The sequence below is a fragment of the Phaethon aethereus genome (assembly GCF_964289735.1).
Source record: "Phaethon aethereus genome assembly, chromosome: 11".
NCBI classification, from domain to species: Eukaryota; Metazoa; Chordata; class Aves; order Phaethontiformes; family Phaethontidae; genus Phaethon; species Phaethon aethereus.
Genome location: NC_138587.1, coordinates 19,960,924 through 19,984,911, shown reverse-complemented (window position 1 = coordinate 19,984,911; position 23,988 = coordinate 19,960,924). Strand labels below are relative to the sequence as shown.

General features: G+C 50.0%; 1 protein-coding gene across 1 annotated transcript in view; it reads right to left on the bottom strand.

Annotated features, from left to right (window-relative positions):
• Window positions 1-19,418: 19,418 nt before the first annotated feature.
• The window catches only part of CDHR4 (cadherin related family member 4), a gene marked incomplete at both ends in the record, with an annotated part of 5,617 nt that continues 1,047 nt past the window's right edge, over window positions 19,419-23,988 (bottom strand). The window contains 15 exons of the mRNA XM_082004618.1: window positions 19,419-19,474; window positions 19,604-19,634; window positions 19,734-19,800; window positions 20,787-20,822; window positions 20,907-21,046; window positions 21,126-21,328; window positions 21,403-21,547; window positions 21,629-21,768; window positions 21,877-22,092; window positions 22,347-22,449; window positions 22,633-22,783; window positions 22,871-23,036; window positions 23,110-23,246; window positions 23,319-23,422; window positions 23,872-23,967. Coding sequence (XP_081860744.1) covers window positions 19,419-19,474; window positions 19,604-19,634; window positions 19,734-19,800; window positions 20,787-20,822; window positions 20,907-21,046; window positions 21,126-21,328; window positions 21,403-21,547; window positions 21,629-21,768; window positions 21,877-22,092; window positions 22,347-22,449; window positions 22,633-22,783; window positions 22,871-23,036; window positions 23,110-23,246; window positions 23,319-23,422; window positions 23,872-23,967 — 1,791 coding nt within the window. The remainder of the gene's footprint in view (window positions 19,475-19,603; window positions 19,635-19,733; window positions 19,801-20,786; window positions 20,823-20,906; window positions 21,047-21,125; window positions 21,329-21,402; window positions 21,548-21,628; window positions 21,769-21,876; window positions 22,093-22,346; window positions 22,450-22,632; window positions 22,784-22,870; window positions 23,037-23,109; window positions 23,247-23,318; window positions 23,423-23,871; window positions 23,968-23,988) is intronic.

Here is a 23,988-nt window from a genome sequence, read left to right as displayed (position 1 = left end):
AAAAAATTAAGGGAAGCTGCGGTTCACAGCTCATGCACAGACCATACCAAACCAAAGAGAAAGTCTCAGCGAGCACTAAGCCAAGGTGTATTTTCAAGAAGTGAAGAACAGCAATGCAAGAGCACACTGGCATCTCAAATGGAAAGCCAAGTAGACTGCAGCAAACTCAATTTCATAAATCTTTTTTTTTTCACAAGACACCAGGAACTAAGGATTTGAGGACGACTTTTCCCCCGTTCTTCTGGTTTTTGCACCTTCCAACAAAATGCCATTTGGACACTTGTGAACGGAGTCTATGAACCAAGTCCTGAATGATCGATCCCTGGACAACAGCAATCAGGAATCATTTCCCTTGCCACTTAATAGTGCACAGATGCGAAGCAATCTATGCTGCCATGCAGGCGAAGATATGAGTTTTTCCTTCACAAAGTAATCAAGGTTAAAGTGCATTATGAATTCCAGAGTCATGAAAGTGCGAAGACTAGACCTGAAGAGAAACCTTAACAGGTAGGAACACATTGCCAGCAACGATGCAGAATCTCCGTGAATGGAGATTTAGGATGAGATTAGGCACATATACAAGCTAATCCCAATGGATACAGTCAGTTCCGATTTGGGACAAACGGTAAAATGTTCTCAGAAGTAAAAAAAAAAAAGTATGTGCTAACACAACAGAAGATCTTCTCAGTCGCATCTGTAAGAATGGTCCATGTTTTTGGCTGTTTCAGACTACGCCGTGCAACAGCGAAGTGAAGCCAAGAGTTAACTGTACAGAGAAACTACAGGGTTAACCACAGAAGCACAAAAGCCACAAGGAGCTAAACCCATGAAGAATTATTACAAAAGCTGTAAACGCAGAGGAGCTCAAATTACATTCTTTAAGTAGTTTTGATAAAATAAGAATGAACTACAGCTTTCCAAGAGACCACTAACTGAAAGACAAATATAAGCAGCTTGCGGTAAACTTGGATTTTTAGTATCTGTTCTTAACTTTTGAATTATGATGCTTTTAAAACAGAAAAAACAGCTTTGATTAAAAAAATGTGAGTTGCTGCACATAATTGATTTCCAGAGAAAAATCCACAACTAGGACAAAATGGAACTTCTAATTGCTATTTTTAATTCTGCAGTAACAAAAACCTCAAGACAAACGTTATGTAAGACCATTAACCTCTTTGCTCATAACTGGCACCTTAATTTAGCACTCTACCACACTAGATAGCTTAAACTGAATTCTTCATGCCAAAGTATACCACTGGCTGCAGCAGGGCCAGAATAGCAATAGTGGAAAGGAAAAAAATTCCAAAGCAAGCATCATGTACTGAATTTTGCAATTACAGTTCCTTGGGCACAAGTTGATATACCAGAGCCTACCCAACTCGAAAGAAAAACAGTATTCTTTCTAGACTGATACTCCCAAAAAGATTATCAGATGCTCCCTAGTATTTTAGGAACACTGAAGAGAAATCAAAATACACAGTATATCTGGACTGACAGAAAACCTCCAGCTCACCTTTTATACTACAAAGTGGGTCAAACCCAAAGAGGCTGTAGCCTGCTGAAAAGGAAGTTACTTTACATTTTGAGCGACTGTTTTTCTTCTTTACAAACCAACCTCTCAGCATTCCACACACATCCTCCATAGCAGTTTAAGTCAGGTATGACTAAAATCTGCAGAACTGCCGTGTATTGTACTTAACTGTACTTCAGTGGCTACCATATATGACTGAGGGGAAAAACAAAACAAGGTAATCTTGAGGAACATTCATGTCAATCCCCCCAAGAAAAGACAGATTAATCTTCTACACTGATAATAAGCAAGACTGATGAACTTAAACCAGACAGCCTCTTAAATACTATCTTCCATCCTTTCTTATCACATTGTGGCAAAGAATGACGTTCAGGAGGAAAACAAAGACTGATTAAGAGCCTTCTTTCAGAAGCTATCGTCCTGCTGTGTGGAAAGAGCTCTATGAATCACCAGACTCTGACTCCATTTACTCTTCAGAATTCCCTGATGTGTTTGAATTCATACTCCACCCATCCAGACCGTACTGTCCCAACTTGCACAAAGAAATACTGTGGGAGACGGCATCAAAACACTCAGTAAATTTAAGTTAAATGGCCTTCAGTGCTCTTCCTCATCCACAAATCCGATTATTTTATCACAGAAGACAGGTGGGTCAGACACAACTTATCTTTGGTAAATCCATACTGACTGTTCCCAGTCACATTCCTTCATGCGCCCAGAAAGGTAGACCAAAAGAGCCTGACCCACAACTGCCCCAGGACTGAAGGGAGGCTGATCAGCCTGTAGGTCCCTGGATTATCCTTTAGGCTATTTTGAAGATAAGTGCAACATTTGCCTTTGTCAAGCGATCAGAGACCTCTCAGCACCTCTGTCGCTTTTCAAAAGACGACCAAAACTGGCATCACTATGACACAGTCAGCTCAGTACCTTTGGGTGCAGCCCATCAGGTCCCAGGGACTCATATGGCTCAAATTCTCTCAAGTGATCCCTCACTTTGTTTTCATTTGCTTCTGATTGCCGTTTCCTGTTTGAACTCTGCCTCTCTAAACACAGGGGCCTAGGAGACCCTACCACTGAAGACTTGAGCATAACCAGCACTCAGGACCTCAAGCAAGTCTGTGCCAACCATCACTCATTCAGCAGAGTCTTTGTTTAGCTCTTTACTGCTGATGTAGAGATAGAAGCTACCTCATAATTATCAGGGATGTTGTAATAACCACTGTCCTGAGAGAAAGTAGCTGTTTCCACAATTCAAAGACAGAAATGCAGACAAACATAGCTGAGTTTGTTCTGTCTGGATTCCAGGTTGTCAAAGAAACCACAGGTCTCTTTGCAGGATGTAAAACCAACTTGCTGGAGAGTTGCATGACCCCATTTCTAAAATGTCTGGCAAAAAAAGCCTCCCTCTGAGTGTTGGCCAGGCTGAGTGAATTTAGCAAAGGGAAGTCAGCTCTGTAAAAAGCAAACCCAGGCCTTCCTGAAAATCCCTAAGAAAGTGTCATTGAGAAGTTTCTTTTCAGCTTTAATTAAGAAGAAAAATCTAGATGGTGGAATAAGGAACTAAGATTTTTACACAGATGCCAACTAGGTAGACTGCTCTAGGTATAGAAAAGGAGATACTTTATGACGACACCATATTCTCGTGTTTTTTACATGCATAATATCTCAGTGAATCAGATGAGGGGGAATAGCAGGAGAAAACTTAAAGCTGTTCTAATGCTCCCCAAGAGAAAAGAAAACCAAAGGACACAAAACGCTTGCAGCCTAGGTCATTGCTGCAGGCTTCTGGCACCAAGCAGGCATCACATCGTGCCACGCTCACACTGCCAAAGCGATGGCAGTGCCTGGTGTGCCTGCAAGCCCGCACGGAAGTGTAACACAAGCAAACAAAAGTACATTTTATCAGACTCCAGAACTCGCAAGTCTCCCCTGCCCCCTTCTGGGAACTAGGTGGATTTGAAAACTTCAATATCTATTTCCAATGATAAAACTGTTTACTTGAGCAAACAACCAAAAGAAAACCAGAAAGAGATTTTGCCTCAAGCTGGAGTCCCTTCAGCAAAGACATGGATATTACTAAGTACATCTCCTTCAGCAGCAGACACAGACTCAAACGGGATTTTCTTCAACCCAAACACTGAAGCCACTGACAGAAACCCATGCCTGCCAGAAAATGGCCTGACAATTCACCGCAGCTCAAGTGTTATGACTAAGCCAATTCATTTCTCAGGTCATGATGCAGATACGCAATGCAGACTGCCTGTCCTTTACCCCAATATTTCCACTACTTACTTCCCCAAAATAAATTAAAAATTAAAAAAAAATTACAGCAACCCCAGCAAAACTTGCATGATCTGCATTAACTGCTCATAAACCTTTGCCACAAGTTACAGAAACCACATTCTATTAAGCTGCTGACTGAGACCTGACAAGCAAAAATCCCTTTGCAGTGACTTGCCACACCATGTATTTATCTTGAGATCGTAAATGCAAAAGATGAACAGACCCATTAGGCCCAGAGGAGAAAAAAATTCTCCTACCTGCCTCTTCCTCCCACTGCTAACAAGGAAAACATTGTCCTACTCTTTGTGCATTTTTGCATTTCACAGCATTTAAAAAAAAAAAAAAAAAAAAAGGTTGCACTTTCCTCTTCACCTCCAGAGTGCAGTCCTGCAATACTCTGCTACTCAGAAAACTTCAGCAGATACTCAAACACTTTTCCTTTGTCTCTGCTTTTCCGGTGGACTACTGAGGAGGAAAGCTAAGCAAAGACCCCACAACCCCACATACCACTCCCAGCTGTGACAAGGGGAAGGGAATTTCCAAAGGAATGGAGCAAAGCTACTGTTAAGCAGCCATTTAGGGTCTGTGAAGAGAAGCGTTTCTCATTTTGAAGAGACTGACCCCGCAGCAGAGATCCAGGGACTCTATCCAAAGAGCACATTGTGAGCAATGACATGTTCTGTGCTCTCCCCTCCCTTTGCAAAGTCAGCTCCTAAGGAGCAGAAGCTGGCTGCAGTACTCAGGAAGCAGCACAAATGTTTTGTTTCCTAGGAATTAGGACGACATCTAGATTTAAACCTATCAAGTCTGAGAGTTATGCATCAAAGCCAAACATAAACTTGCCTGAAGAACCATCACAAGCGAGCTAATCTCACCCTTAAGGCCTTTCAAAACCAGCATTTAATTTGGTTTGCTTCAAGGTCTCTGTAAAGCAACTTTACAATTACTGTGATATGCTGTGGGCTGACACCACTCTGATCCATCTTCTCCTCAGATCTATACATTGCCCTGTTTCTGAGCTGTCTGAAAATTAATTATATGGAAATGAACAGTGTTAGATGAAGGGATTCCAAGCACTTGGCTCTCTTAAAGTAACTGTGGACTACAGGATCTCTGCCTTAAGGAAACCTGTAGCAATGCTCATTCAGTACAACCTGTGCTGTCAGAAAAGAGGACGAGCTTAAGATCCAAACGAGCAAACGTCAGTACTACACCCATCTTCTCACTTGTGGCCAGAAACAGACATATGCTTAGCCATGGCGTGGGTCCTGCCTCTGCCTTGTCACCACTAGACCACATCAGAGTAGCATCCTGACCCAACAAAGTTCTGCCAAAACTGCAGGTGCTACACAAACAGCAGCTTTGAACAAAAAGGCTAATACTGTGACTTTAATACATTGTCTGCATAAGCTCTACCTCCATGTAAAGCAAGGCAGTAACAGTAAGCTTCACAGCCTCGTGCTATCTGGAATTTCACTGCTCAAGAGGACTTTAATCTCACGTATGCAGGCAGAGATATACCAGGGCTTTTCGGCAGTCAGAAGCAATTTGGAGAGTGAATGGAGGAGCACATGCATTAGAATTTTCTTTTTCTCCATCTTACTGTGAAGATAAAGCTGAACAAACATTATGCTTCAGCTACACTTGTCTTTTTCTACATGGGGAAGCTGACACCACTTACATTTGGCAGGCCCCAAATGGCATCATGCGGTTTTACTGGACAGCCCAGCTTTTGTCTGAACACTGCTAAAACATTTAACGCCAGGAGAAATATAGTAATTCTTACATCTCTCCACTGAGGTTTAACAGGTCAGCAATGTGCTCAGTTGATTTGGTTACGAGACTCTTTAGATAATCATAATCTATCTGAGGTCACACAAATGGAAAAGAACGAGGAACAGGCTACTTGGTTTTGGTGCTTCCACTGAATGTTTCAACAATCCTGGTCAAAACATTCAGCCCTGGTGTACTTCAGCTATAGGCAAAACAGCGTTTCAGAAAGCAACAGCAGGATATCAGGTTTGCTGATGATACAGAACTGAGAGGAGTGGCTCATACACCAGGAGGCTGTGCTGCCATTCAACAGGATGTGGGCAGACTGGAGAGTTGAGCAGAGGGGAACCCATGAAATTTAACAAGGACAAGAGTTCTGCACCTGGGGAGGAACAACCCCATGCACCAGTACAGGTTAGGGGCTGACCTGCTAGAGAGCAGCTCCATGGAGAAGGACCTTGGAGTCCTGGTAGACAATAAGTTATCCATGGGACAGCAATGTGCCCTGGTGGCCAAGAGGGCCAATGGTACCCTGGGATGCATTATGAGTGTAACCAGCAGGTGGAGGGAGGTTATCCTCCCCCTCTACTCTGCGCTGGTGAGGCCTCATCTGTCCACTTCTGGGCTCCCCAGTTCAAGAGAGACAGGGAACTTCTGGAGAGAGTCCACCAGAGGGCTACGAAGATGATTAAGGGACTGGAACATCTCTCGTACCAGGAAAGGCTGAGAGACCTGGGGCTGTTTAGTCTGGAGAAGGCTGAGAGGGGACCTTATCAATGTCTATAAATATCTGAAGGGTGGCTGTCAGGAGGATGGAGCCAGTCTCTCTTCAGTAGCGTGCAGCGGTAGGACAAGGGGCAACAGGCACAAACTGCAGCACAGGAAGTCCCACCCCAACGCGAGGAAAAACTTCTTTACTGCGAGGGTGACAGAGCGCTGGAACAGGCTGCCCAGAGAGGCTGTGGAGTCTCCTTCTCTGGAGACCTTCAAAACCTGACTGGACACGTTCCTGTGCAACCTGCCCTAGGTGACCCTGCCTTGCCAGGGGGGTTGGACCAGATGACCTTCAGAGGTCCCTTCCAACCCCTATTATTCTGTGATATATCTGTATACCCTTTTGAAAAGACCGCAGTTTTGCAATCATTTTATTTTCCATGATCTCCCTGCACTCCATTTCAACTTAGTCTTACCTGATAACTGAATTCTCAAGATTTTAAGAATTTGTGTCCTAGTCCATCAACAATTGAATTAAGTTTGTTAATACAGACTTAAATTAGGGCACCTCTTTCAAGTGAATGCGGTGCTGTGGTTGGCTGAAGAACCAAACCCTTTAGCAACTTTTCTGCTCAAATGGCAGAAACAGAAAAGGACAATCTAGGAGCACATCAGTTCCACAGAAAGACTTAAGAGCATAAAAGCAAGATCATCCAAACAAATTCACTTCACCCTAGTAAACAAATTCTTGTGCCAAAAGCACAAGCAGCAGCTGTTATCTAGTGGTTTCTTCTGCTAACGTAGTTCTGAGACACTGATATTAAACAAAACTTGGGGCTTGCTTAAGCATCTGAAAAACATCAGAGAGGCAGAGAAATCCAAGGCAGTCAGATATGCAGTACTCCAGACTGTATCAACGTTCAGGACACAGCTTAATTTATTGTATGAGAAAAGAGAACTGCAGGATGCCCTGCGATGATGAGTGGACGTCCATTCTGGAATAAATATAGCAAGGTTTGTAGGGATACGTGAAATCTTTCACTAGACCAGCCCTCCGCACCTGCTGTAACCCCTTCTATTTTCACACTGCTGATGAAAAAATTAATTCAGCTGGAAAAGACATATTTTGAGGCCCTATTTGTCTACCTAGTCCTTCTTTCCTTGGAAAAAGCACTGATAGCTCACGTGCTAGCCACATCGACCAAAAAAAGCATTCACATCACTGTCTACCTTCTCAATACCTGCTGGAAAACAAGCTTTATTTTAAAAGTGCAGTTTTACCACTGTAACAGTATCTACATTAAAGGATTCCACTGGCAGAGCAGCACTAAGCAAGCATGAACATGCTGATTAATGCAGCTGCCCCAAGCATTTGTAGCAGAAATGACCTTATAAGCACGGCCACAGGGAATTAAAGCCTTATAATCACGTTGCAAATCCATGCCCCCTACTTGATATCAGTTTAATTTTCCTAAACAGATGACCCTTAAGGGTGACAGGCAAGAAAACACCCCAACTTGACACTTCTCCATTATGATTCTTTCCATGAGAAAGTACCAAACAAAGGTACATCCTCACATACCTTATATAGTCAACCCACTAAAAAAAAAACCAACCAAACATAAAAATCACAGAGAAGAGAAGGAAAGAGAAAAATCTGAGCTCCATGCTAGGAAAAAAAAATAAAAAACAACTCAATGCAGGTGCTGCAAGAAAGTAATGCCATGGAAACACAGGGATAAAGTGCAACATTTTGTTTTTGAGATTTTGAATTGGAAAAAACAAAGTTTCTGTGCTAACAAACCCATTTTAGACAAAGACAAAAGCAATAAGGCTAGTACATAATTTAAGTAAAATATATGATATAGTATCTGACGGCCCTTAAAGCTAAGGTAGCAGATTTCGTTTGAAACTAGATACAACTCTAAAGAGAATGTCATACAAGGATACCCTGCCACCCCTTGTGACATTAAACAATCCAATATGGCAAAACATACATCACCCACAACTCAGGGTCACGGAAGGGATTTTGATCTGGGCCTTTTGTTATACTGTTATTCTTCTGGGGATCAGCATAACCTGCAAGACTCTCAGTCACTCATACTGAAAATCGTAAAAGCTGTTAAAATTCCTCAGAGTTGTTGTGGCTTGCAGGATGCTCCGGAAGGTAAAGGGCAAAGAATTAACAGAGACACCTCCAGCCACTTGAGTGAAAATGAAAGGCAATCTGAACCTGAGGCTATCTTCTCAGAAGATACATGAATTGGGTGGCTAGTCACAGCTTCAAGCTTGGCAAGATGCTATGTGTTTTGAAGGGCAAAAAACAAAACTTGGCATTTAAAAATGTCTGCAAGATCATTTTACCAGACCAGGAGCCAGCACTGCCATCCTTTGGTACCTTCTTCCAGCACTCCCAAGGGATCCAGTGTAACTTTGGCTTTGCAAAGAGAAATACCCAAGGAGAAGGCAGTTCCTAGATGACAAAGCAGCATTCCCTGAACCCAATTCACCCTACCATATTTCTTAAGCTCCTTCCAAAGGAAGGGACCTTTAATAATCCAAATTTTCACTATTATTCTCCTCATACACTACCACTGGACAGCAGGCCTCTCTGCATACTCTACCACACCATCAGTTCTGTTCTGACGGTCTGAAACAAGAAACTCCTCCTTTTCAAATGAAGTGAAGAATCAAACAAACAAAGCCTATATTTAACTTCCTATTCACTGCAGCAATTGCAAACACGTTCTTGTAAACACTCGACAGGTCACAAATTTCCAATATCTTATCTAAATGTTAAGCTGTTGAAGTAGAGCTCAAAGCTCTTTCCAACAGGCTTTCTAGAGTGCCACTTAAAACAACTGAGGCCACCGGCTAAGTAACAGAGCTGTAAAGCGAAAGCAAAAAGAAAATAATTTGTTAAACCTGATCTATTGTCAAATTGGCTTGCACCTATTTATTCAAGTGCAACGCCTGTGCATTTTTATATATTTTTATATATATATATACACACACACCCCAAACAAATTACTTTTGCCCCATATGCTAAAAAAGTACAGCACAACATTTATTTGGAAGATGCACAGACTGTGGCAAGTTTGCTTTTAATAGTAGGTCTGTCTCAAGTGTGTAAAAGCGACCTTGATTTTTTCACACCTAAAATTCCTCTAGAGACACTGGAACACTGTGTTGCAGCTTCTACAAAACATCAGCCTGCCAAATCAGATGTATTCTCACAGCCATCAGGGTTACAATACATCATGGGCCATATATAGTGAGGGAAAGCAAATTTACTCTTTAATTTTCTTCTCCAGTTCAATACAGCATGCTAACAGGTGCCAGAAGTGTACCCTCTCAGACCAACGACACAGACTAACAAGCACTATGGGTAGAAAATAACATGCAGTTCTCTTCTTTGAGTATCGTAAGAAAAGTGCAAATGACAGCAAACCTGAAACAATAGAAACTGCTTTGCCCTCACAGAAGAGTCAACCTGCCAAGCTCACTACCACAAGACACTGACCTTATCAGAATTTTTAAAAGGTTTTGAATTTTCTTCTGGTTGTCATATCACAATAGGATGAAGTACAAAAAACACAAAGTCTGGAAACACTTCACAATCTAACTTTTAACCTGTAATTGCCAGGTTTTAGGAAGATATTTTAACTGCAGTGAATAAAGAGCTTGGTTTACTTTTGGCCGGTGAATGATACAATACCCTTAACTATTTTAACTAAAAGTATTTGAGTCGAGCTGCATTTACAAATCAGAATTTTTAAGACAACTGGTTTTTTTATTAAATGAACCAAGTTGTCAATAGGTTCACTGTATTCTCAACTGCTGAAACATATACGCAAGTGTCAGTCCTAAGGATGCTACATGACTAATGAACAGACCACAGGAACAGAAGTACATGCGATCTTAATTATGCTTAGATTTAGTTAAATAAGGTGAAAAACAGAAACCCCGAGTGCTGCTGTTACAGGGAAAAAAAATACCAACATGCCTAGCACCTGAAGAAGAAAGAGTAAAAACTATTCAGATTCTGCATGGTGCACAACAGTCTGACTAACGGAGTCAGAGGTGTTCTCTCTGTCCTGCAAAAATAAAAGATGTATAAAGCATGCCTGATAACACTTATTTGTTCAGATTTAGCCCATCTTCAAATTTTAGTAAGTGCATTCAGGTCAACACTTGTGGTAAGAACCGCGAAATATTAAGACCTCAATTACTATGTAATCAAGAAGATTCATACCCAACCAAAGAAAATGCCACTTGCACAGCATAAGAAAAAACACAGTATTTCATCCAAATGGGAAATAAAGCAAACCATTCCACTATTTACAAAAGTGTATCCATAATCATTTTTTATATGGTCACATTTAATCTAAGAAAAATCCACATATTCAAGATTAACCCGATGTGGATTTTATTATGGGAGGTGTGGGGGTGTTTGTTTAAGAAACTATCTAAAAAAACCCTGCATACGTAGTGTTTCAACACAAAGTGGGCTTCAGACTGCTTTAACAATTCTTTTGGGACAGACTCAAAAGACTTAAGTTAAAAGGTCTTTTTTTCCCCTTACATTTGTGGGATGAGAGAGTCAACCCCCATAAATCCAACAGGCATACCTTCCTCAGATCTGCCATGTAGCTTTACACACGGACCACAGTTCGGAAAAGTGAAATACGCCTTCCACCAGGCAGCAAGTGTTGTGAAGTCCTTCCAAAGCTCCACGGCTTTACCAGTTTTACTTACAACCCACATCAGGACTCAAACCAACACAAGAGCACAATATCTCATCTTCTGCAATAGCTCCAACATTTCCACTGAAGTTATTCTTTGGTTTGATTATTCAGCCACTGACTAAGACACAGGACTATGTAGCCCTCTAGGCTTCTCTCCCAAATCCTTCCTGCTTTAAATAACTCACTGACATCTGCATTCACTGGTGCACTGATTTTGGTGCTCGAAGCTGCTTATCGCCTATAGTTAGCTGTAATGAGATCATGACTGCCTGCCCACACGTGCTTAAGCTGCTTCGACAGTACTGTCAAAGGACACAGAACAAACAGCCAGCCCTATCTTCTTGTGCCTTTCTAAGATTTCTAAACTGCCTTTTTGAAATGCTAGACAATACTTTGATACCAACAGTGGACAATGATAATGGGAATTAAAGATTACATGATATTTTGCATAAACCCAATCTAGCAGTTTAAAAAACAGGGAAAATGCAGCTCAGCATAGAACTACAGGGAAAAAAAAAAAAGGCAAAATGTCACAGCAGAATGTATGAGCCATACAATAGTTCACCTTTAGATCAGCACTTAAGTCAGCTGTGACAAAGACACAGGAGCATTCCCTGCAGAGGAGGCACTGCACGTCTCCTCTCTCTACCCCAGGAACATAGTTGTGGAACTCAGCATCCTTGGTCATTACCTGTTGCATTTCAAACTAGCAAAGACCATTAGTCACACAGGTCAGGGGCCTCCCCGCCAGAAAAGTGAACTGTGCAACACAACCACTATTGAAACACACGGTCTCTCAAGAAAACGAGGTCATTTAAGTCTGCTGGCAAACAAATGCTTACACCACAGGTACTACTACTGAGTCATATCTTCGTTGATAAAGAACTGGGGGAAAATGGATATGCTAGACTTTCTTCCAAATTTAGAACAGCACAAAGTAACCCCTCTCAGCCTGGAAGACTATCAAGCCAGCATATCATCTTTCAGCAAACTAACCTCGGAATAGAAAGGAAAAAATAAAAACCAGACAATGATAAGAGTTCTGAAATCACTGTAAGATGATTCAGCTGCAATTCAGAAATGGCCAGAATTGCTGCAGAGGAAGAGTTAGCCTCCAAATCTCAAAAGCTTAGTTTTTATGGCAAAGAACTGACACTGATTTGATTAAAAGTTAACAAATACAAAACAGGACTGAGCTTTTCCCTCTCTTCCAGTGCACTTACCTGGGTGTTCCTGTAGTAGCCTCCAAAGATAAGAGCATACCTCCCACAAACCATGTCTACATATACTTACTTGAAGGGTAAAATTACAAAGTGAGAGGTAAAAAGCAAGCAACTTATTTCTCTTTGCATGATGTTTAAGGTGGCTGCGTATGTATTCTGGGCAAAAGAGAAAACAGTTACCTTAGCGATGTCACCCAAGCTCTCTCTGTTGAGCAGTCACAGGAATATGGAGCCAACCTCTCACAATCAAGAGGGAGCAAGACACCAGAAGCAAGTCAGCCTGCAAGATGTTGTATGGAAACCAGTTAGCAACTGCTAAATTAGCTTTTATTCAGATCTTTACTTGCTCATCAATTCCAAATGTCCGAGAGCACACTTTCCCTCGAGTCTGGGACCAGAAATCACAGCAAGCTCCTTTCAGGATGCAAATACTCTCTGTCACTCATTCCTCTGGGCTCTGACAGATGCTCTGTACCAAACATACCACTGCGGCTGAGGGGACCACTACTCCCACCTGCCTCCTACATCCCTCACCTGAAGATTATCAACCAGCGGTGGAGCCAAACAGGACACATCCCTGTTCTTCATGGGGCCTGGTTCACGAGACACAGATGGGTATTAATGAGGAAAAGTTCAAGCATCATATATTAAACTGTGGCAGCTGAAGAGGCACTGCTGTAGGCCCTAATACAAGGGAGGTAGCATTTGGCAAAAAAGCAGGACAGCCGGTGGAAGAGATAACCTTTCTAACTACAAAAGCTAAATCAGAGACAGCTGATCTACTGGAGCTCTCCACCACGTGTAGTAACATCGTACCAGGACAGGCACATTACATCTCATAACCTTTTTCCACTGCTTTTATCAGATTTCTTTGACACAGATCTTCTACTAATATAATTATGGCAGCTATTTTTGAACAGAAAGAACTGCAGCAGTGTTAACTACCATGGATAGCACTATATAGATAGGCACCCTATAACAGCAAAGCTTCTTCCTTTACTCCCAGAGAGGGGATAAAATCATTTGTTGTGAAGGAAGATGACCACATACTGACAGGGGTTATGCAAAATAAAAGAAAGCTTAAAGAAGCTCATCTTTTATACACAGTTAATGCCACTCAAAATGCATATAGACAAGCCTACAGAAATAAATGAAGGCAAATGACTTGCACCTTAGTACTACCTGCAGAGTAGTTTGCACCGATGGGGACTCTATAGGAAGCACAGGCATCCCAACACGCCAATTACAAGAACTGCATCTATTAGAAAGTACGAACAGTACACTGGGAAAGCCAAAAATAACAGCTGCTGCCACATCAGAACAGCACAAGCACTGCATACAGGTGATGCCTGCAAAACAGAAACTAAGCAGCCATGCACAAAACACTTCCTCTTCGTCCCCCACCACCCCTACAACAGCAGCAACAAACCTGAGATTAAACACTCGCCAGCATCCTGCTCTGCATTCCTGTCACATCAAGGATATAGAAGAGGGAGACTGCTAGCCGCTCCTCCATACATCTGAAGGGTTCCTTCAGTTTACAGCAAGTAATATAAATGCTTGACATTACTCTTGCAGAGGTTTCTGTCGCATTTTCTTTTCTTTCACTCCTTTTCTCTAGCTCACCCATTTCAGAGCTCACTATGGACCCCTTGTATTTACTATGCTTGTTTTTGATACATTCCTTCTCAAAGACTGAGAAGTCAGAAGTAAAAGCAGTTGTTCCTAGGCAAGTCACATTATATAAACAAGCAAGCACAGAGCCATGGCTCTGCTGAGCTGCCACACACAAACTCTGCAAGTCAAGTCCGAATCTAAACCCTGCCCAGCACCAAGACTGACAGCGTGACACTGTCAAATGGCTAAACAACTGCCAGGCTGCAGTTTTCTGTCAATATTAACTTCTGAGACTATAAATCCCAGCATCAACGCTCAACTGTGATGCGTGTGTCTCAAACACATTACAAGCGAATTGCCGATGGGCAGACTGGAGGAAGCCAAGGCAGCAAGTGCCATGGCTGGGTTACAATGCAGTGCCTGAGTAATGGCCCAAACAAGGCCTTGGCCAGATTTACTATGGCTTCAGTATCTGCATTTCAGTCACAGATGAAGGAATGTACCTCCTCTAGAGCACAAGGCTGCGGATATTCAACCTCAAACTTACCACCTACATCTCTTATTCCAATGGAAACCACAAGCCAGTGGCCACCTCACACCCCAGCAGGCCAGTCAGATCCCACCAGATCCACAACAACCTTTATACAGAGAGAGAAATCAACTAAAAACTGAAATGTAAAAAGACAAGTGTTCAAACCTTTTTACAAATGTCTGGTGATCCATTGAACCAAAGAGCCTGTGTCCTGTAAGTAGATGGTCAACAAACAGCTCCAAGCTTGTACAGGGCTCAACAGCTCACATTTTCAGAGTCAGATAATTTTACCCGAAATGAGTAAGCTCCATACATGGGGGAGGGAAGGAGCGAAGAAACAAACTAGGCAGCTCAGAGGCGATGAGAATAACATGCAACTGCATGATTAAGAAGAAATCATAATGCTTGTTCAGAAGGCTAATTAGCTGCTTAAGAGTGCAGGTACTACTTCAGCCCGGCCATTTTTTGACCTCTGAGCACTTGCTATTCTAACCTTGACGTCTCGTTACATGCAATGCCATACAGAGTAACTTGAAAGTCAGTTGACCTACACAATCTGCCATGAGAGGGGATCCCAAAGCACACCTCATTTTGCTTTCTAGAATATTTTTGTAAGAAGGACATGCCTAATACCGTCATCCTGATGACAAAGCACACAATGATACTATCCACAAAGTAGTACGAAAGAAGCATGGACGCTACTGTTCCATTTAATTTTAAATATATGTAAATATGCATTTTTAAAGTTGTATTTTTATATAACTAAATATATAAAAACACACCATTGCACTGTTTCAGTCTCAGTGCAGGTTACCCTGAACAAGAGTAAGACTCCACTCCACCACCAGCCCCATGTTCCCACCACTGCCCTTGCACCAGAAAAATCATTTAGGCACCCACAAAGTTGAGGAAGAAAAAAAAAAAAAGTCAGTTTGTCTTCAGTTCAATCAGTTCATAAGTCAGGGAACTCTTGATTTGCACCTGCATGAACACCCCAGCTGGCATCAGTGACAGGGCAAGAACCTCCTGTTGGTTGCAGTCTATACTTAGATGAGCTTAAAGTGACTTTGAAGCTACACACAGAAGGTGGCACAACCAAAGGTCCTGGTGACTAGAAGCAGATCCTAAAAACTGTCCCCTTTCTTATCTCAACACTGATTTGTGCTCACTTGCTCTTTTTCCTATGTAAGAAACATGCAAAACTGCCACAACGTGCCTACTCGATAACCAGAGTAAAAAACTAACCTAGGAAAGACACACACATGCTTCAGAAGAGGGCCCTACCAGCATATCCTACTCTTTCCACCCCTGTGGTCATCAGACATTCCTACAGTAATGACCTCATATACATCAACTTCCCCCTCAAGGAGCCAAGGATCACTTCCCCTGCTCTCCCAAAAGTCCTTATTAGACAGGCAACAAAGACAATGCCATGAAAAGGACACTTCAGATCCACCTAACAGGCTCTAAAAAGGGTGGCCTAGGCTGTTCATCTAGGCACCTGAAAATGGCTGTGCTGAAAAAGCTGGGGAAGGTATGAAACACTCTTTGATACTATTGGAAGAAAAAATAGCACTGGGACAATTCAAAATGTAGACAAAACAAGAGTTTTATGCAGTTAGCACAGCAACCCAATGTTATCTTGCTATATGCAGAGTTTACACTTAGTCTTTTCAAAATGTACCACTTCCAGCTCCAAAACAAAGCACTTACCTTAAGTCAGTGCTAAACTAACGCAGCTACAGAAAAATACTTCTCAATCTCAATAACAAGCAACTGTTACAAGGGATTAGGATGTCCCTAATAGACCTATTCAGCATTACAGTTGACAACACCTAATAACCAATACATCTAATTCTAAAACTGTTCCAAGCTCCTGTCAGAATTTCTGTAAAAAGGAAATCCAAGTCTTAGTTCAGTGACATACAACAAGAATACAGTATTTTTCTCCATCAAAAATTGGACCATAGGCACGTAGGTCAGTGTATCAGCAGTAGATGACAGTTCAATACAAACAGACTTGCACAAGACATTATAGTACATTATTTTGTGAGACAAGCTACCAAGTAAGTTTACACAAATCGGCCTACTGACTATAGAAATACTACATTAGGAATGAACAGAAACCCAAGCTCACAGCATTCTGGCACCGTTTAGTGCTTCGGTAGCAAAGGCCAATCTTGGGATTCAGCTTTGGAAGCTCTGAATACCAAGTTAAGCCAGGTGAACCTGAAGGGAGGGAAAGCAGATGGAAGAGAAACACAGCAAGACAGGCTGAAATGAGAGAGGCAGCACATACTAAAGCATATTGCTGGAAAGAAAAACAGGGGCCTTGCTGATTCAGAGCTGTAAGATGGAAGGACACTGAGCCTGGCACCAGTTTAAATTCGAAGCAGCTGAAAATTGAACAGGAGTCAGTACCACCTCTCCTAATCCAAGTCCTACTTGGAAACCTCAGGGAAGGTCGTCGGTTATGGTCCAGGTCCACAGACCCACGAGCACATCTGCCTCCTGGGACGGCCAGGCATCTTCCAGCAACCACTGGGGCAGGCAGCCTGCCCACACCCCCTCCTCTGCAGGGGTGGCCGCACGGCGGGACGCAGGAAGGGCCCCCAACCCCACCAGCCTCCTCACCATGTTGGTTTCATGTTACCACCGTGGTCTGCCGAGTTCCTCCCTGCGCGCAGCTCCTGTAGAAGGGAAGGGCACAAAGGAGGTGACGCTCGATTTGCTCTGCCGGGAGGGCCCCCAGCGGGGGCAGCGCGCTGCCCGCGGAGCTGCCCTTGCCCAGCCCAGCTCCCACAGCTCTCCCCACGCCGGGGCACGACCCGCGGCCTCAGCTGTGCCCCAAAGCGGCCTCGCAGGAGCATGCATCTGGGTCTCACACCCCGCCAGGCGCCCTCTCCCCGCCAGGCACCCCCGTCCCTCCTCACGGGACCGCGCCTGGATTCCCCCCGCTGTGGGTCCCCACCACGGCACAGCGCTCGGTCCCTCACCTCACTCCGACTCTTCACGGGCCCGCCCCTGACTTCGCCCCCGACTTCACCCCCATCCCCCGCCCCCCACCCGCCTCCGGCGGACCGCGCCGGACTCTCCCCTCTCCCATCCCCTCTCACGGGGCCGCGCCCGGTTCTCGCTCGCTCGCCTCACAACAGCGTACCCAGCTCAGCCCTCCCGCCCCTCAACCTGCTCCGGGCCCTCGCCCGCCGTGGCTCACCGGGGCCAGCCCTGCCTGGCCGGCCGGGGGCTGGCAAGACCAAGCCGCCCGCGCCGCCGATCCCCGCCACCCGCTCCCCGCCGTTCGAATCAACAACAAGATGGCGGCGGCCAAGGGGGCGGGACCCCGATGCTGGCCGTCATAGCAACCGCGCCGTCCAAAACCCGCCCCGCCGCCTCTCGGGGCAATCCAAAGCCGAGCCCCGCCCGACGGGGTCGCCCTAGAAACGCTGATAGGACTAAGCCATCGTCACTCAAGGGTAGAGACGCCCCGCCCCTTTTCGTGCGCGGACTGCCTCCGGATGGCCGCGCACGTTAGGCACACGTGACGCCCTCCAATACCCCGCCTCCCCGCGGGCTGCGCCGTCTCATTGGCTGCCCGCGGGGAAGGGGTGGCCCACTCGGCCAATGGGTACGGGACGGGCCGCTGGCCCTGCCCGGCCGGGGCGACGCGCGGCGGGAGCGCGCGGGCGGCCGTGGCGGCGCGGCCGTGTGAGGCGCGGCCCGCCGGGGATGCGGCTGCGCTCCCGCCCCGCGGCCGGAGGCCGGGCTCGGAGACAGGTCTCACGCCTCGGCCCGCCGCATCCGCCTTTCCCCGGACCCTCGGGCAAGTGCGGCAGCTCCGAGGGGCCGGCACGTCCCGTTTGGTGCGGTGCAACCCGCGGGGTCAGCCGGGCGAAGCGCGGCTTCCCCCGCTGCGGCCTGGCCCCAGACAGCTGCTCGCGCCCGGCTGGCCCCTGGGAGCAGCGAGAGCAACGTGCTCGCACTTCCATCCGGTACAATAAAGGTTAAATTCCCGAACGGTCATAGTTGCTGGGGGCAAGGGGACCCCCAGGCAGAGCCACCGCTCTTCCCTCTGAAGTGTCGCGGCTCCTGCCCTCCCCTTCCTCCCCTGTAGCCACCTACTCCCCAGATTCGTCTCTTTCCTCTGATCCCGCCACCGAGCCGCCGGGGACACACCCCGCAGCCCGCTCCTTTGAAATTCAAATAACCGGTTTCCCACCTCCCCGCGCTGACAGACTCCTTCAAAGCGTTCCCGCCCGTTCGCCAGGCCCTGCTAACTCCTGCGGCACGTCACGCTCGCCTCCCCGCGCGCCAATTCACTTTTCCTCCCAATTAAGAAACACGAACCCTCCGCTGACCAGCTGCTTGTCCCAGCCGCTTGCTCCTGGGAGTCTTTGAGCAAGGGAGAGCTTGACGGGGGACATGGAACACGGGGCAAAAGTTTCTCCAAATTACCCGTGGTTGACTTTTCTTACCCCAAATCACATCTCTGCCCCAGCTGGGTCACATCCAGAGGCTACAGAGATGCTGCTGTGACCGGAGCAGACCGTGCCAAAGCCCTTGGCACATTTTTCACAGTGCCAACCCCAGTCTGGGGCTGGTGCTGCCATAACCGCCATCCTGGTCCTGGGTTGTGCCACCCACATCCCTGACTGGAGACGACACTAATGACTGCCACAGCGGGACGGCCATCGGCGGAACGGCTTGGCCACGGCACTCTCTATGGCAATCAGGGCAGCGGGTGCGATCTCTGCCACCATTTATTGGGTCTGCGCTTGGCTGCGGCAGCTCAGGGGCTGTCTGCTCTCCATGGGCGGCGAGTTTGGCCACGGGGGAGAGATCCCTTCCTCCTCCCCGGCCCGAGGGCCGCACCGGGTGCCTGCCAGCGCCTGCTGCTCTGCCTGGCACGGCCCGCTGGGAGCTGTGGGTCGTGGGGAGCTCCTCGCTGGGTCAGGCTGCTCAGATCCAGCGGGGAGCTCCTCGCTGTGTCAGGCTGCTCAGATCCAGCGCCGTGCCCCGGTCACGCTGTTGAAGAGATAGTCCCTGCCGGTGCCTGAGATGGGAGGCGGCATTCAGCCATTGCCCTGCAGGTGCTGCCCAGGTGTTGCTGCCCAGCACCCATCTCTCATGTCCCCCAGGCCCCCGTGCCCCCAGGGACACAGCCCATGGGACAGGCACTCACGTGGGTCCCAGGCACGGCCATCAAACTGCCCCTGTGCAGAGGAGAGACAGGAGAGAGTGCTGAGGGCCCTGGGGCGCCCGCCTGCACCCCCAGCAGGGCACCCACCCTCAACACCACGGCACACACTTACTGGGCTGCTGGCGTGGGGCCGGCCCCGCTCCTCCTCGCTGCCCCTCTGCTCCGCCACGTCCCGGGAGCTGTGGAGGGAGTGACGGGAGGGCATGCCGTTGGTGACGGGCTCCCAGCCCCGACCTCAAGGGTTGCTGCCAGGAGCAGGTTGCCAGCCAGGCTTTTCACTGCCGGCTGCGCCCCGTCCAGCCTGTTGCCCCAACTGATTTCCACCTACCTGATCGTCCCCTTACCCAGCCCCTGTGTCCCTGGGTGCCAAAGGGGACTGCAGCAGGGGCTGTGCTCCCCCAAGCACCACCACCTTTCAGCGATGCTCGAGAGCGGCAACATGCCGGTGGACACCATTGCTGTGCTCGGAGGATGCTGTGCTGGGGGAGTTGCAGCCCCAGAGCCCCCCTGCTGCCAGCACTGCCCATGGGGGCCAAGCCCAAATCTTCTCCCTTTTGTGGTCGCTACAGCTCCGGTGCCACCAAGCACCATGTCCCCAACCTCACCAACAATCCAGCCATGCATCACCCTGGGGCGGTTACACTGCTGGAGGCAGCTGTTGTCCCGCCTGCAGGCTTGCGTGCCTCCGCCTCGCTGTGCAGACACCCGGCGCAGGCTGGGCCGGCTCCAGTGCTTCCTTGGGCTCTCCCCTTGGCCGCCCCTCGCCCCTGGTTCGTGCTCCCGGGGGGTGTGCAGCTCACTCACCTCCTCCCAGAGCACCTTCGCTGGCAAATCGGGGCTCCCCCGGTGAGCCGCGGTGGCCCCGGCACCAGGACCCAGCCCTGCGGCAGTCAGCGGCGCCAGCGCTGTGCCATCCCGCCCTGCCCACCGCAGAGCTTCTGCCCCAGCCTGGCCACCGACATGGCTGTCCCCTGGCCAAATCGCTGTCTCTGCACCCGTGGCTCCCGTCAGTGCTGCACCCTCACCCTGGGGCAGGGACAGCTCGCCAGTGAAGCAACCCACAGACCGCGGCCAAACGCGGGGTACGTCAATCACCCCCCACGTGCTGCACCTCCCCGGCTGCCTCCCGCTGCCGGTATGACCACCTCGGCCGTCCAGCACCCACCTCTTGCCCAGGAGCAGCTTGCCGGGGGCTCGGGTCCTGCAAGAGGACCAGAAGGCAGCCGTGAGCCCTTGGCCTTCCTCGCTGTGCCGTGCCATGCCGTGCCACGGGGCCAGGGCTCACCGGCACAGCAGGCTCCGAGCCACGCAGCCCAGGGTGGCCAGCAGCAGGGCGCCGGAGAGAGTCAGCACGGCCACGAACCAGGCCGGCGGGCGCCACGCCGCCTCCGTCCGCGTGACGACCAGCGGCTCCTTCTGCAGTGTCTGCAGAGGCGGTGGGGTGAGGGGGGCATGCGAGGGCCGGGGGGCTGGTGGATCGCGGAGCACCACCCGGCCAGCTCACCGTGTGCCGAGTGGTGGTGCTGGGTGGCACCGGGGTGCTCCGGGGGGTGACGTGCACCACCAGTGCCACCAGGGTGCTGCGGTGGGGGCCACCGGGGCTGCCCCACACCTCCACCAGCAGCACGAAGGTGCGGGGCTCAGCTAGGTCATCGGGGAGGTAGAAGAGGGTGTTCCCCTCCAGCCGAAAGCGCCCGTCCTCATTGCCTGGATGAGAGGGTCCGCCCAGTGCCACACCGTGGTGAGGGGCTGGGTTGTACCGTGGCTTGGCCGGTCCTCACCTCCAGCGATGGTGTACGCCAGCGTGGCACCGTTGGGGCTGCCCTGGCACGCCAGGCGGGTGACAGGCTGGCGGCTGCCCAAGCCGGCTGTGATCCGCAGCTCCTGCACCTCGGGGGTGCACGTTGGCGCCTGGTCCGGCACAGCCTGCCGGGAGCAGGGGGAGGTGGCATGGCACCCATGGTGCTTGCACCCACCGCAGTTCACCCGCCGGGCTTCCACCCGTACCTGCAGGTGCACAGTCACGTCACACAGGCGGCTCCGCCGCTTCACCGGGTCCAGGTCATTGCGGTTGTCCGTCAGCCGCACTGTCAGCCTGTAGCTCGTGTGCCGCTGCGAGTCGAGGGGTCCCACCACACGGATCTCGCCTGCAGGGCAAGCCATGCCCTCTCGCCTGTGCCCTGCCCAGCAAGCTGCTGGGCACCCGTGGGTGCTGCGGGGTGCAGCAGGGGCTGGGGAAGGGGCTGGGCTCTCACCCGTGCGCCTGTCAATGGAGAAGGGCTGCGTGGGGCCGGGGCCCCCCTCCAGGCTGTACTCTAGGCTGTCGGGCGGGTAATCACGGTCGGTGCCGGCCACACGCCCCACAGCGCTGCCGAAAGCCGCTGTCTCCGGCACGGGGAAGGAGGCACCGCTGGGGCACACCGGTGTGAATTCGTTGACGGGCGTCACCGTCACGAGCACAGGCACGCGGGCTGTGCAGCACATGGCGGCTCAGCCGCGCGGGCACCGCACTGCAGCCCGCAGCGGGCTGGGCGTGCTCCCCCCAGACAGGCTGGGGGACACGGGGACGGCAGCACCACCCCTGGGGTGGGCATCTCTGGGGCAGCAGCAGAGGAACATTTCCTTTGCGACCTGCCAGTTTTGGGGTCGGAAAGGGGCTTTTCCCACCTCCCCCATGACACACCCTGTTGCACCCCCCTGGCATCGCAGGGACACGGGCACTCACTGCTCCGAGGGGGCTGCCCTCCTGCCGTCACCACGATGGTGGCCGTGAACTGGAAGCCCACGGCAACCGCGGCCTCCGAGTCGTAGTCCAGGGTGGTGTTGACCTGCCGAGCCAGGGCGGAGGGTCAGGCAGAGCCAGGGTGTCCCGCAAAGCTGCGATGCCAGGGGAGCAGGAGGGAGCGAGGGGGGAACAGGCAGGCTGGGGTGGGGGGACAGAGAGCCCCGGGGAGCCCCACCGTCCCGCCGGCCCCCCCCGGATCCTGGGCGCTGCCTGCAGCCATGCTTACCTGCAGCCGCGGCCCCTCCATGCGGAAGCGGGAGCGGGAGGTGGGGGGTCCCTCAAGGGCATAGCGCAGGTACCCCTCGGTGCCGGCGGGGTCGGTGCACCTCAGTGTCACCAGGGTGCTGCCGGGGGACACCGTCTCGGGCACCTGGGACCTGCGGTGGGGCGGCCATTGGCTCTGTCCCCCGTGTCCTGAGCACAGCGGAGCGTTGCCTGCACCCCACTGCCCCCCAAAACCCTACACGGAGATGGCTGGGACGCAGCTCGGTGCTCGCCGGTCCGTCCCCTGCACAGTGATGTTGAGCGTGGCAGTGGCGTGGTCGGCGGGGCGCAGCGCGTTGTAAGCCCGGACAAGAAGGTGCGCGTGGGCCACCTCCAGCTGGCGGGTGCTGCGGATCTCGCCCGTCGCTGCGGGAGATGGCACATCCTCGCACCGTCACGGGGACAGGGTGGCCCTGGGGACCCCCACCACCCTGCTCACTCTCATCGATGGTGAAGAGCGCAGGTGCCGTCGGAGCCAGGATGGCATAGCGGACGTTGTCACCGCTGGCGTGGACCTGCGTGACCACCTCCAAGGGGCCGATGCCCTCCGGCACCATCACGTCCCGCTGCGGCTCGCTGCGGCACAGGCAAGCAGCGTGGCATGGCCTGGTGCCACCAGCACCCCCCGCCCAGCCCAGCCCCACTCACAGGAAGGTGACATGGGGGCGGCTCGATGGCAGCACCTCCACCCTCACGGCCCCACTGCAGTTGTGCCCGTGACGGTCCATCACCTCAATCTCCAGCCTGAACACCTGCGGGGCAGCGCCGGGGCGGCTGTGGGACAGCCCCGAATGGCACCAGGGGAGACGGGGAGGGATGGGGGTAGTGATAGGGACCGGGACAGGAATAGGGACAGGATGGGGACAAGAACAGGGACAGGGACAGGACAGGGGATGGGGACAGGCATGGGTCTTGGAGCAGGAACAGGGGTGGGAATAGGGATGGAGATGGGGATGAGGACAAGCTGGAGACGGGACTAGGGATGGGAATAGGGACAGGGATGAGGTTTGGGACAGGACTCGAGATGCAGAAGGGGATAGAGCTGGTGATAGGGACAGGGCTGGAGCACCCCCAGGGCTGGGGGGAGACGGGGTCCCGGCAGGAGGAGCAGGACATGGATTGCTGCGGGCAGTGCCAGAGAGGGGCTAAGCCCAGGCGGGCTGAGAAGTGGCTGTGACAGCCTGGGGATGCGGCTGCCCACCTGGGTGTCCTTGCTGGGGTTGAAGCCGCCGGCAGGCGCCAGCACCAGGCCTCGGCGGGTGAGCGTGAGCGGCGTGTCATGGTTTCGGAGCCTGAACTGCAGAGAGATTGGAGGAGG